This window comes from Cucurbita pepo, chromosome LG12 (assembly GCF_002806865.2).
Source record: "Cucurbita pepo subsp. pepo cultivar mu-cu-16 chromosome LG12, ASM280686v2, whole genome shotgun sequence".
NCBI lineage: Eukaryota > Viridiplantae > Streptophyta > Magnoliopsida > Cucurbitales > Cucurbitaceae > Cucurbita > Cucurbita pepo.
This window is the reverse complement of record NC_036649.1, coordinates 7,478,294-7,490,981: the sequence shown is the minus strand read 5'-3', so window position 1 is coordinate 7,490,981 and position 12,688 is coordinate 7,478,294. Positions and strand designations below refer to the sequence as shown.

The 12,688-nt window shown below is 39.6% G+C and overlaps 1 protein-coding gene, 1 non-coding gene and 1 pseudogene across 2 annotated transcripts; 2 read left to right on the top strand and 1 right to left on the bottom strand.

The window, feature by feature from the left end:
* The first annotated feature begins 295 nt into the window (after positions 1-295).
* LOC111807751 (serine carboxypeptidase-like 40) lies at positions 296-2,343 on the top strand. Its single transcript, XM_023693620.1, has 6 exons — positions 296-693; positions 787-894; positions 994-1,268; positions 1,407-1,879; positions 1,961-2,066; positions 2,176-2,343. Exons 1-6 carry the CDS (start codon positions 300-302, stop codon positions 2,341-2,343), a joined length of 1,524 nt encoding a protein of 507 aa, XP_023549388.1. The 5' UTR covers positions 296-299.
* Positions 2,344-2,841: 498 nt separating this feature from the next.
* Positions 2,842-12,619, top strand: LOC111807750 (annotated as a pseudogene).
* On the bottom strand, positions 10,209-10,344 carry LOC111807854. The gene has a single exon (XR_002816999.1). It is a non-coding gene; the product is annotated as a small nucleolar RNA Z247 (small nucleolar RNA).
* Positions 12,620-12,688: the final 69 nt, after the last annotated feature.

Here is a 12,688-nt window from a genome sequence, read left to right as displayed (position 1 = left end):
GAGATTTAATTCTCTGATAAAATTAATAATTATAATTTTAAATAGTGGAGATATAATTAAATTAGTTTAGGTGACATGGCGCAACGCGATTGGCAGTGACATAATAAATTAATTGGTTATTTTCAGTTTTGGGTATTTTTATCAAACCCTACGTTCAAGGTCTTCAAACCATTCTTCAAACTCCTCTATCCATTTTGGTCATTTGCTTAACTAAAAATTGTACGAATTTAGGGATTGTTCTCTTATTTAACTCCTCTCTTTTCCATTCCGATTTCATCAGAGAGTACCGGCGATCTTCAATGACAGCCGGACATTCGATTCTCCTCTGTTTCTTCGTCTTCTTCCTTGCGATTCAAATCGCCGCCAAGGATCAGAAGGAAGCTCTTGACGCTCTCTACAAGGCCAAGTTCTTCAGGAACTCAGACGCCGCCGATTCCTCCGAGTTTTTCTTCCGCAACGAAGCGGCGGATCAAAACACCGAGGTTTTGCCGACGGTTGAGATTGACGATCAGGCCGGACGGAAACAGCAGGACAAAATCGAACGGCTGCCAGGACAACCGCCTAGGGTTTCGTTATCGCAGTACGGCGGCTATGTGACGGTGAACAAAACCGCCGGCCGTGCTTTCTATTACTACTTCGTTGAATCTCCTCAAAACAAGACCTCGTTGCCGCTTCTTCTATGGCTCAACGGAGGTACGCCGGCGACCTGGATTTAAGTGATTTTTTTAAAAAATATTTTTAAAGTAAAATCAGATTACACGTGTTGATAAATGATTGGCTGCGTAGGGCCTGGGTGTTCGTCTCTTGCTTTTGGAGCCATGGCTGAACTCGGTCCCTTCCGCGCTCGTAGCGACGGCAAAACCCTCTTCCACAACAGATTCTCATGGATTCACGGTACTAATTGTTTAAACATTTATAGATTTTCATGGTTTTATTATTAATTATGCCTCCAAATTTTTATATTTGTTTGAAAATTTTATTTATACTTGCTAGTTGCGAATGTGTTGTTTTTGGAATCACCGGCTGGAGTGGGATTCTCGTACTCCAATACTACATCTGATTACCAAAGCAATGGAGACAAGAATACGGCAACCGACAACTATGCTTTTTTGGTGAATTGGTTGGAGAGGTTCCCAGAGTATAAGGATCGAGATTTCTATATCTCTGGTGAGAGTTACGCCGGTCATTACGTCCCTCAGCTAGCTCACGTCGTTCTCTCACATAATAAGAAGGCTAGAAAGACGATCGTCAACCTCAAGGGTATTATTGTAAGTATACCTCTTTCTCTCTCGGATGGGAACATTAATTTGGACTTGTCTTTTCTTATTTGTTATTTCAGATTGGAAATGCAGTGATCAATGACAAGACATTAATTTGGACTTGTCTTTTCTTATTTGTTATTTCAGATTGGAAATGCAGTGATCAATGACAAGACGGATGAAATTGGAAGGTATGATTTCTTTGCATCCCATGCACTAATTGCCGATCGAACCGCCAACGACATAAAGAAGTACTGTGACTTCTCACCGAACGTGATGGAACAGAACTCGCAGTGCATAGCGTTGTCGAATATAGCGTACTCCAACATGAGAATGATCGATGTTTACAACATCTACTATCCACTATGTTTGAACAGTAGCCTAACACATCTGCCAAAGAAAGCGTCGGTGATGAACTACGATCCTTGCAGTAATTCCTACACAAATGCGTACTTGAACCAGGCAGAGGTTCAATGGGCGATGCATGCCAATGTGACAAAGCTTACGCACGATTGGGAGCCTTGTAGTGATGTCATAAACGGGTGGTCCGATAGTCCTTCCACTATTATTCCTCTACTGCGAGAGTTCATGGACAATGGATTAAGAGTCTGGATTTTTAGGTAATTTAATAATAATTCATACTTATTGAGAAAATGATAATAATTATCAGTAATTATAATTAACTACAATATTGGTTTCAGCGGTGACACGGATGGGAGAGTACCCATTACTTCCACCAAAGACTCTATTGCCTCAATGAAGCTTCCGGTGAAGAAATCTTGGTACCCCTGGTCTGTTAATAATGAAGTACGTTCTTGTAACTCTATTTCCCTATTAAAATAAACGAGTATTTAATCTAACCTCACTTAGCTCGTTCTAATTAATCCCGATTTCGATTTTGACACTGAATTTGTAGGTTGGAGGGTACGCGGAAGTGTATGAAGGCGAGTTGACATTGACGACGGTGAGAGGAGCGGGTCATGAAGTGCCAAGCTTCCAACCAAGAAGAGCCCTTGCACTTATCACACACTTCCTTCAAGGGACTCCTCTCCCAACCGCTACTCCTCCATCTCAATCTTTGTAACATTTTTTCGATCTAATACTGATACTTATAATGGAGAACGTGTTCCTCGTACATTCCCGCTTGAATCTTTGCAAAAATAAATAGAAAATTTCATAGATACGGAAAATGAAAAAGAGAATATAGATAAGGATAAGAAGGCTTCCCGTACCCATACCGTGGGTATCTCTAGTTATAAACCGTCTCAACTTGACCCAGCCCAACAAAAACTCTTATACTTATACTACAAATTTATAATTTTAAGTAGTATTATAATTATTTTTAAATAAACTTAATCAATACAAAAGTATATATATATATATATATATATATATATATATATATATATATATNGTATTACATGGAAACTAATTTTTCAATTTATAAGTTTCCATTTAAAAAACTTGGAAGGATAAAAAGAGTTTTGGAATTGTACGGCCGCCAGCCTGGCATCACATTTCCATTTTCAAGATATATAAAGTCCGCTCCTCCATTTTCGATTCAGAGAGTTCCAGCAATCGCCATAGCAATGGCGGCCGGACACTCGATTCTTCTCTGTTTCTTCTTCGTCTCCTTCTTTGCGTTTCAAATAGCCGCTAAGAACCAACAGGAAGCCCTAGATGCTCTGTTCAAAGCGAAGTTCTTCACGAACTCAATCGCCGCCGTATTCCTCCGAATTTCTCGTCCGCAACGAAGCGGCGGATCAAAACACAGACGATTTGCCGACGGTTGAGATTCACGATCATACCGGACTGAAGCAGCAGGACAAAATCGAACGGCTGCCAGGACAACCGCCTAGGGTTTCGTTATCGCAGTACGGCGGCTACGTGACGGTGAACAAAACCGCCGGCCGTGCTTTCTATTACTACTTCGTTGAATCTCCTCAAAACAAGACCTCGTCGCCGCTTCTTCTATGGCTCAATGGAGGTACGCCGGCGACCTGGATTTAACTCTTTTAATTCATCGGAAATTTTCTTAATATTATTTTATTTCTAAAATAAAATCAGATTACACGTGTTAATAAATGATTCGTTGCGTAGGGCCTGGGTGTTCGTCTCTTGCTTTTGGAGCCATGGCTGAACTCGGTCCCTTCCGCGCTCGCAGCGATGGCAAAACCCTCTTCCACAACAACTTTTCATGGATTCACAGTACGAATTTTTTAAATATTTATAGATTTTCAAGGTGAAATTATTAATTATGCCTCAAAATGTTTATATTTTAAAAAATTTGCTAGTTGCAAATGTGTTGTTTCTGGAATTGCCAGCCGGAGTGGGATTCTCGTACTCCAATACTACGTCGGATTACATAGGCAACGGAGACAAGAATACGGCAAACGACAACTAAGCGTTTTTGGTGAATTGATTGGAGAGGTTCCCAGAGTAATAGCATCCAGATTTCTATATCTCTGGTGAGAGTTACACCGGTCACTTTGTCCCTCAACTAGCTCAGGTCATTCTCTTACACAATAAGAAAGTTGGGAAGACGATCGTCAACCTCAAGGGTATTATTGTAAGTATACCGCTCTCTAAGTTTCTTCAAAATCCTTTAAATTTGGATGCCAAGAACAAGGAAATGCATTTGAAATGGTCATTGAATTTCTTTTCTTACTGTTAATTTTAGATTGGAGATGTAGTGATCAACAAACGGATCGAAATGGAATGTATGATTTCTTCGCATCCCATAGGCTAATTGTCGATAGAACTGCAAACGACATAAAGAAGTACTGTCACTTCTGGCCAAACGTGACGGTACAGAGCCCGCAATGCTCACTGGCATATAAAATAATGGTCACCAACACGAATGCGATCGACATTTACAATATCTATTATCCAACATGTGTGAACGGTAACCTGACACAACATCCAAGGAAAGCAACAGTGATGAACTATGATTCTTGCATTGATTACTACACATCAACTTACTTGAACCAGGCAGATGTTCAGAGGGCGATGCATACCAACGTGACAAAGATTGCATACAAATGGGAGTCTTGTAGTAATGTCATCATGCGTTGGTTTAGTACGTCCACTGTTATTCCTCTACTACAGGAGCTCATGGACAGCGGATTACGAGTATGGGTTTTTAGGTAATTTAATAATTATTATTAGTCGTTGGAAAAATGTAATAATTATCAGTATTATAATTAACTACTATATTGGTTTCAGCGGTGACACTAACGGGAGAATACTCATTACTTCCACAAAAAATTCTATTGCCTTAATGAAGCTTCCGGTGAAGAAATCTTGGTACCCCTGGTTCGTTCATCAGGATGTACGTTCTCGTAACTCTATTTATTTTTATTAAAATAAACGAGTATTTGATTTAACTTCAATTAGATCGTCCTAATTAATCCCGATTTCGATTTTGACGTTGAATTTGTAGGTCGGAGGGTATGCCGAAGTGTACGAAGGGGAGCTGATGTTGGCCACGGTGAGAGGGGCAGGTCATCAAGTGGCTACCAACCAAAAAGAGCCCTTGCGCTTATCACACACGGACTCCTCTACCAACTTTATCACCTCCACCTCCATCATAAATTTGGCGCTTCTTATTTAGTACTAATGCAAATATGTAATATATAATTAAATAAATAAAGCTATTCCATTTCAACGTACGAGAATATGTTTTTTTTTTTTACTCCATTGTCAGGGCATAAGCGCTCTCTTGCTACCCATAAGTGAGACACGGTCTTAGGTTTCTATGACTAAGATCGCTCCCACATCAGTAGCGTTTATGATCGGCCTACTTAACTATGTATTGATCGTAAAGGCATGACGACACAATGCCCAACTAAGAAAGTGGTTACATCTAGTATATTTACCCTTATTCCCGACATGCTATGGTACCTTGAAATGGATAGAAGTGGGTCCGGTCTGTATTTTGAGCTCATGTAGGTGAGATTAGGTGAGAATCTCATCCTTAATAAAACTCTACTTTCAAACGAGCAAATTTAGTTTAAACATTAAAATTAAGTCTCAAAATAACTAATTTTTTTTTAAAATATATTTATATTAAGGGGAACTAGGATATAATCCCGTCTAACTGCATACTAAATCGAGTCTTAAATAACTCTGCATATATTTTTTTCGGTATATTCTTTAATGGAAACGTTTTTTTTAATTAAAATATCGGTGAATTATTTAAATTTTATTTTTAAGTAAAAATTAAAGATTATGAATAGAAATAGAAGGCAAACGAATATAATTCTGTCTTCTTTATAATTATATTAATGTAATATTTTTGAAAAAGGAAAATTAGAAATGCAATAAAATTTGAATTCGCCAGAAAAAGTTATATTTGTTGTCTTCCATTTAAAAATTGGAAGAATAAAATGGGTTTTTAAACGTAGGGCCGTCACCGTGGCACCTTATTTCCGTTTTAACATCATCCGAATTCAATCGGCGTGACATGGCGCAACATGATTGGCGGTGACACAACAAATTAATGGGTCATTTTCATTTTGAGTGTTCTTATCAAACCCAACGTTCATAACCTTCAAACCATTCTTCAAAACTTCACTCTCCATTTTAGTTATCTTTTGGACTGTACAGATTCTCATCGGCCTGGATTTAGAAATTCGGAAAAATCCCCAAATTCTTCCATTATTTAACTCCGTTTTCCATTCCGATTTCATCAGAGACTACCGACGATCTTCAATGGCGGCCGGACATTCGATTCTCCTCTGTTTCTTCCTCTTCTTCTTTGCGATTCAAATCGCCGCCAAGAATCAGAAGGAAGCACTTGACGCTCTCTACAAGGCGAAGTTCTTCAGGAACTCAAACGCCGCCGATTCCTCCGGTTTTTTCGTCCGCAACGAAGTGGCGGATCAAATCACCGACGTTTTGCCGACGGTTGAGATTCACGATCAAACCGGACTGAAGCAGCAGGACAAAATCGAACGGCTGCCAGGACAACCGCCTAGGGTTTCGTTATCGCAGTACGGCGGCTATGTGACGGTGAACAAAACCGCCGGCCGTGCTTTCTATTACTACTTCGTTGAATCTCCTCGAAACAAGACCTCGTTGCCGCTTCTTCTATGGCTCAACGGAGGTACGCCGGCGACCTGGATTTAAGTGATTTTTTTAAAAAATATTTTTAAAGTAAAATCAGATTACACGTGTTGATAAATGATTGGCTACGTAGGGCCTATCAAGTTTATGCAAAACTGTACCTCACACTATTGAGGACATATTCTATTTATATTGGCAAAAGATTAACTAATAGATCCGATTTCATAGGAAACTAACGAAGTAAGCCTATTCTTATGGCATGACTAACTTCAAGCTATTCTAATGGATTGACCAATTCTAACAGTCCCCTTCAATCCCAACAAGTCTTGTACATGTTGAGATTGTTACAATGTGTAGTAAAAGGAGTTTTAGACAGTGGTTTTGTCAGGATATCAGCTACTTGATCACTTGATGAAATGAACCGAACTTCCATTGCTTTACGTGCTACTTGTTCTCGAACAAAATGAAAATCAACTTCAATATGTTTCGTTCTAGCATGAAATACTGGATTTGAAGTTAAATATGTAGCTCCGAGGTTGTCACACCAGAGGCGAGGAGCCTTTGATTGATACACGCCCAGTTCCTTCAGTAATGACTTGATCCAAATCATTTCTGCAGTAAGATTCGCAATGGCCTTGTATTCTGCTTCGGTGCTTGATCTTGACACTGTAGCCTGTTTTCTGGAACTCCATGAGATTAGATTTGCTCCAAGAAATACAGCAAAGCCGCTAGTTGAACGTCGATCATCGGGACAACCAGCCCAATCAGCATCAGAAAACCCCGACAACATCATGGTTGATTTCTGAATTTTCACTCCTAATGCTAGTGTGCCTTTAACATAACGAAGAATTCTCTTCACAGCACCCCAATGAGCATCAGTAGGTGTATGAAGATATTGACACACTTTATTGACAGCAAATGCCAAATCAGGCCTAGTCATTGTCAAATATTGTAGTGCTCCCACTGTACTTCTGTATTTGAATTGTTCTTCAGCTGATAAGGGTATTCCTTGTTCTCTGAATAATTTTTCAGCAGAACCCATTGGTGTAGACATAGGTTTGCATTTTTCCATGTTTACTCTTTTCAACAAATCTAAGGCATATCGTCTCTGTGACAGTATGATACCATCTCGTGTTTTCTTGACTTCAATACCCAGAAAATACTCAAGACCACCCAAATCTTTTACTGCAAAATCTATTTTCAATTTCTGAATCAACCTTTCGGTTGCTTGATCAGAGGAGCTCACAATAATTATATCATCAACATAGATGAGCATATAGATAGTTATCTCTCTGTTTTTGAGAATAAAAAGAGATGAATCAGCTACTGAAGCCTTGAAGCCTAACTCAATAAGTTTTCCAGTCAACCTTGAATGCCAAGCTTTTGGGGCTTGTTTCAGGCCATAAAGGGCTTTCTTGAGCTTGCATATGTAATTCTTTGGTTTGGCTGAGTCTTGAAATCCTGGTGGTTGTCGCATGTACACTTCCTCTTTCAGAATTCCATGCAAAAATGCATTTTGGATATCAACTTGTCTCATATTCCAGCCCTTGGTTACTGCTAGCGAAAGAATGACCCTGATTGTTGACGGTTTGATCACAGGGCTAAAAGTATCAGTGTAATCAACACCAAATCTTTGCTTGAATCCTTTGGCAACTAATCTTGCTTTTAATCTTTCAACTGACCCATCTGCTTTTCTTTTCACTTTATACACCCATTTACTATCAATGAGATTTATTCCAGGTTTGGGTGGAACTAGATCCCAAGTGGCATTTCGTTTTAGCGCTGAGAGCTCATCATTCATTGCTCCTCTCCATCTTGGATGTTGCATGGCTTCCTGCAGGTTTCGAGGTTCAGTAGCAGTCTCTATGATCGGAGTTGTGATAGTTACAGCGCTTGCGAATTTTCTTGAGGTTTCTGAATATCTGATAGTTCCATCAGTGAATTGTTTAGCTTGTACAATGTTATTTCTCAACCTTGTTCGCATTGGATGTTGACTAGCTGCTTCAGTTGGTTGATCAGACACATGTTCATGAGTTTGGTTTTGAGCATTGATCGAACTGCTCTCAGCTTCATATTCTGCAATTTCCTCTGAACTTCTTGTATTATCTGCAGAAGATAAGCTGACACCAGACAAGTTGTCACTAGCAATATTATCAGTTTGACCATCATTCATATGGGAATTACTAACAACTGGTTCAATATCTGTAAGAGCATTTTCAGTGTAAAAACTAGCAAGTTTGGCTAAGGCTGGAAGTAGAACAGGATGATGTGGATTTGTGGTTTTGTTTGGTGGCTTAGATTCTTCAAAAGGAAAAATATTTTCATCGAAAACCACGTCTCTAGAGATGTAAATACGTCCTGTACTTCTATTTAAGCATTTATATCCCTTATGAGAAGAACTATAACCCAAGAATATACATCTAGTAGTTCTGAAACTCAGTTTCTTGTTGTTGTAAGGCCTTAAATTAGGCCAGCAAGCACAGCCAAACACCCTAAGCATGGAGTAGTCTGGACTTTTACCAAACAATTTATGAAGTGGTGTGTCTTGTTGTATGGTTCGGCTGGGCATTCTATTTATAAGAAAGCAAGCTGTGTTGAAAGCTTCATCCCAGTAGGATAGAGGCATGTTGGCTTGAGCGAGTAAAGCAAGGCCAGTTTCTACAATGTGTCTGTGTTTTCTTTCGACTAACCCATTCTGCTGGTGTGTGTGAGGACAGGAGATATGATGTTCAATGCCTGTGGATTTGAAATAATTGTGTAACCGATGGTATTCACCCCCCCAATCTGATTGGACGGAGCGAATTTTGGTATTTAGCATAGTTTCAACATGTTTTTGAAATTGAAGGAACACAGACTCAACATCAGATTTGCATCTCAGAAAGTAAATCCAAACATAACGACTAAAATCATCAACAAAGGAAACATAATATTTGGAATTATTTACTGACGCAATGGATGGACCCCATACATCAGTGTGAATTAATTGAAGGGGTGCTGTAGATACATGCTGAGAAGAACCAAATGGCAATTGATGTGCTTTCCCTAATTGACAAGCATTACAAATTGAGGAAGAGGGAATATTAGTATCTATAGCTAAATTATTATCTTGTAGAATTCTAATGGTAATTGGAGATGCAGGGTGCCCTAGCCTTCTGTGCCATTGTTCTTTCGAAAGTTTGGCTGTCAGCAAGGCTTGACTGAAATTATGCGGTAGAACGTATAGGCCATTCTTACATCTACCGTGGAGCAGGAGTTTCTTCGTGACTCGGTCCTTAACCAAAAAATAGTTTGGGTGAAATTCTACAACAGCATTATTATCAGATGCTAGTCTTTGTACTGAAATTAGGTGCTTATTGATTTTAGGAACATATAGGATATGTTTCAGAACAAGAGATGAACCAGAAATTAATGAATTCCCAATATGAGAGATAGACAAACCTGCGCCATTTGCAACCTGAATTTGGTCGGTGCCAGTGTAGCGTTCTCTGGTGGTAAGCCTCTCTAGGTCATTGGTGATATGATCTGTGGCTCCAGTGTCAACATACCAGTTTGTGTCACTAGTGTATCCACTTGTTGCCAAAGCTGCTTGTTTGAGATTATTTTCGGCTTGATATGCCTGATCAAATCTGTGCCAGCATTGCAAAGCATCGTGATTGGGCTTACCACAAATCTGACAGACAATGCCTGAGCTGCTTTGTGTCTTTGATGGTTGACGTCCAGGATTGTTCACAGTACGCCTTGATTGTCCATGACCACTATTTAACTGACGACTACGACCGCGACTACCTCGACCTCCATTGGCACCTCCACGAATGGATATCCTATTGACATTGTTAGCAGATGAAAGTTGCTCAAATGTACCCTTACGCAAGTGCCGCATCTCATAGCTCAGCATGTGAGCATACACGTCGCTGACAGTGTATACATCTGTTCTGGTTGTAATGCTTGTGACTAGAGGATCATAATCTGGACCAAGTCCTTGCAGCATGTAGGCGATGAGTTCTTCATCCTCTATTCGCTTGCCAATGGCAGCAAGTGTATCACCAAGATGTTTTACTTTACGAAAGTAGTCAGCAATTGTCATGTCCTTTTTCTGGATAGTAGAGAGTTCCATACGGATCTGCATTGCTCTTGCTCGAGATGTGGAAGCAAATTGTCGCTCCAGCGTAATCCAGGCTTCTCGTGCAGTGGTGATTCCAACCATCGTGCTGAGAACCTCCTCAGTGACTGATGAGTTGATGAGGCTGAGTACCAGCTGGTCCTGGGGGTACCAGACTGTGAACTCAGGGTTGATGATAATTTTGCGATTCCCTGTTTCTTCACTTGGTTCAACGGCGATCGTCTGGCTTGGTGCAGGCATGGATCCATCCACAAAACCAACAAGGTTTTGGCTACGCAAGTAGGGAAGGATTTGGGTAGACCACAGTAGATAATTTTCTTGTGTAAGCTTAACACTAATCACCTGACTGATCGACGGAGAAGACATTGTGTTGATTGGGATTGACATGTCTAACAGCAGAGGCTATGGATCTCGTGGATCTTATTTCTGCTCTGATACCATATCAAGTTTATGCAAAACTGTACCTCACACTATTGAGGACATATTCTATTTATATTGGCAAAAGATTAACTAATAGATCCGATTTCATAGGAAACTAACGAAGTAAGCCTATTCTTATGGCATGACTAACTTCAAGCTATTCTAATGGATTGACCAATTCTAACAGGGCCTGGGTGTTCGTCTCTTGCTTATGGAGCCATGGCTGAACTCGGTCCCTTCCGGGCTCGTAGCGACGGGAAAACCCTCTTCCAAAACAACCTCTCATGGGCTCGGGGTATTTATGGATATTTAAGATTTAATTATTAATTATGTCATTTCTTTGAAAAAAATCATTTATACTTCAAATTATTTTGCTAGTTGCAAACGTATTGTTTTTGGAATCACCGGCTGGAGTGGGATTCTCGTACTCCAATACTACATCTGATTACCAAAGCAACGGAGACAAGAGTACGGCAATCGACAACTATGCATTTTTGCTGAATTGGTTGGAGAGGTTCCCAGAGTACAAGGACCGAGATTTTTATATCTCTGGTGAAAGCTATGCAGGTCATTACGTCCCTCAACTGTCTCACGTCATTCTCTCACACAATAAGAACACTGGAAAGACTATCGTCAACCTCAAGGGTATTATTGTAAGTATACCTCTTTCTCTCTCTGGACTTCTTTGTGAAGAATAATTTAACTTTTTATTTTGTTTAATGGTCATCTCAAACAGGCTCGTTGACACAACCAACCTTGTTTTTTTTTTTTTTTTTTTTTTTTTTTTTTTTTTTTTTTTTTTTTNATTTGTTGATTTTAGATTGGAAATGCAGCAATCAATGATGAGACAGATGAAATCGGAATGTACGATTTCTTTGCTACCCACGCACTAATCGCAGATAGAACTGCAAAAGACATTAAGAAGTATTGCAACTTCTCGCCGAACACGACAACACAGGATCTAAAATGCATTAAAACCATGAAAATAGTTGAGGGCAACACAAGAATGATCGACGTCTACAACATCTACTATCCAATATGTGGAAACAAAAGCTTGACAGATCAACCGAAGAAGGCAACAGTAATGAAGTACGATCCATGCACCGATTACTACACGCATGCGTACTTGAATCGAGCAGAGGTTCAAAAGGCAATGCACGCCAACGTAACAAAGCTTGCATATAGGTGGACGCCTTGTAGCAATGTCATCAATAATTGGTCCGATAGTGCATCCACCGTTATTCCTCTACTGCGAGAGTTCATGGACAGTGGCTTACGAGTCTGGATTTTCAGGTAATTTAATATTGATTATTAGTTGTTGAAAAAGTAGTAATACTTATTAATATTAAATTAAATAATGTATTTATTTCAGCGGTGACGTTGATGGGAGAGTACCCATCACGTCCAGCAAATACTCTATTGCCTCGATGAAGCTTCCCGTGAAGAAATCTTGGTACCCTTGGTTCGTTCAACATGAGGTACGTTCTTGTAACTATTTCTTTATTAAAATAAATGGGTATTTGATTTAACCTTGCTTAGATCGTTCTAATTAATCTCGATTTTGATTTGAACGTTGAATTTCTAGGTCGGAGGGTATGCGGAAGAGTACGAAGGGGGGTTGACATTGGCAACGGTGAGAGGGGCAGGTCATGAAGTGCCAAGCTTTCAGCCAATAAGAGCCCTTGTGCTTATCACACACTTCCTTAAGGGCACTCCTCTCTCAACCTTTTCTTCTTCATAAACTTTTTTTCATATCTATTATGAAATATACACAGATGTTTTTGGTTCCGATTCATTAAGTTTATTTTTAATTGTTATTGAG

Excerpts from the sequence above, each read along its gene's own strand:
- LOC111807751 (XM_023693620.1), top strand. The coding sequence starts at position 300 with ATGACAGCCGGACATTCGATTCTCCTCTGTTTCTTCGTCTTCTTCCTT. Across the intron at positions 694-786 it reads TCTTCTATGGCTCAACGGAG|GGCCTGGGTGTTCGTCTCTT; the intron begins GTACGCCGGCGA and ends TTGGCTGCGTAG. Across the intron at positions 1,880-1,960 it reads TTAAGAGTCTGGATTTTTAG|CGGTGACACGGATGGGAGAG; the intron begins GTAATTTAATAA and ends TATTGGTTTCAG.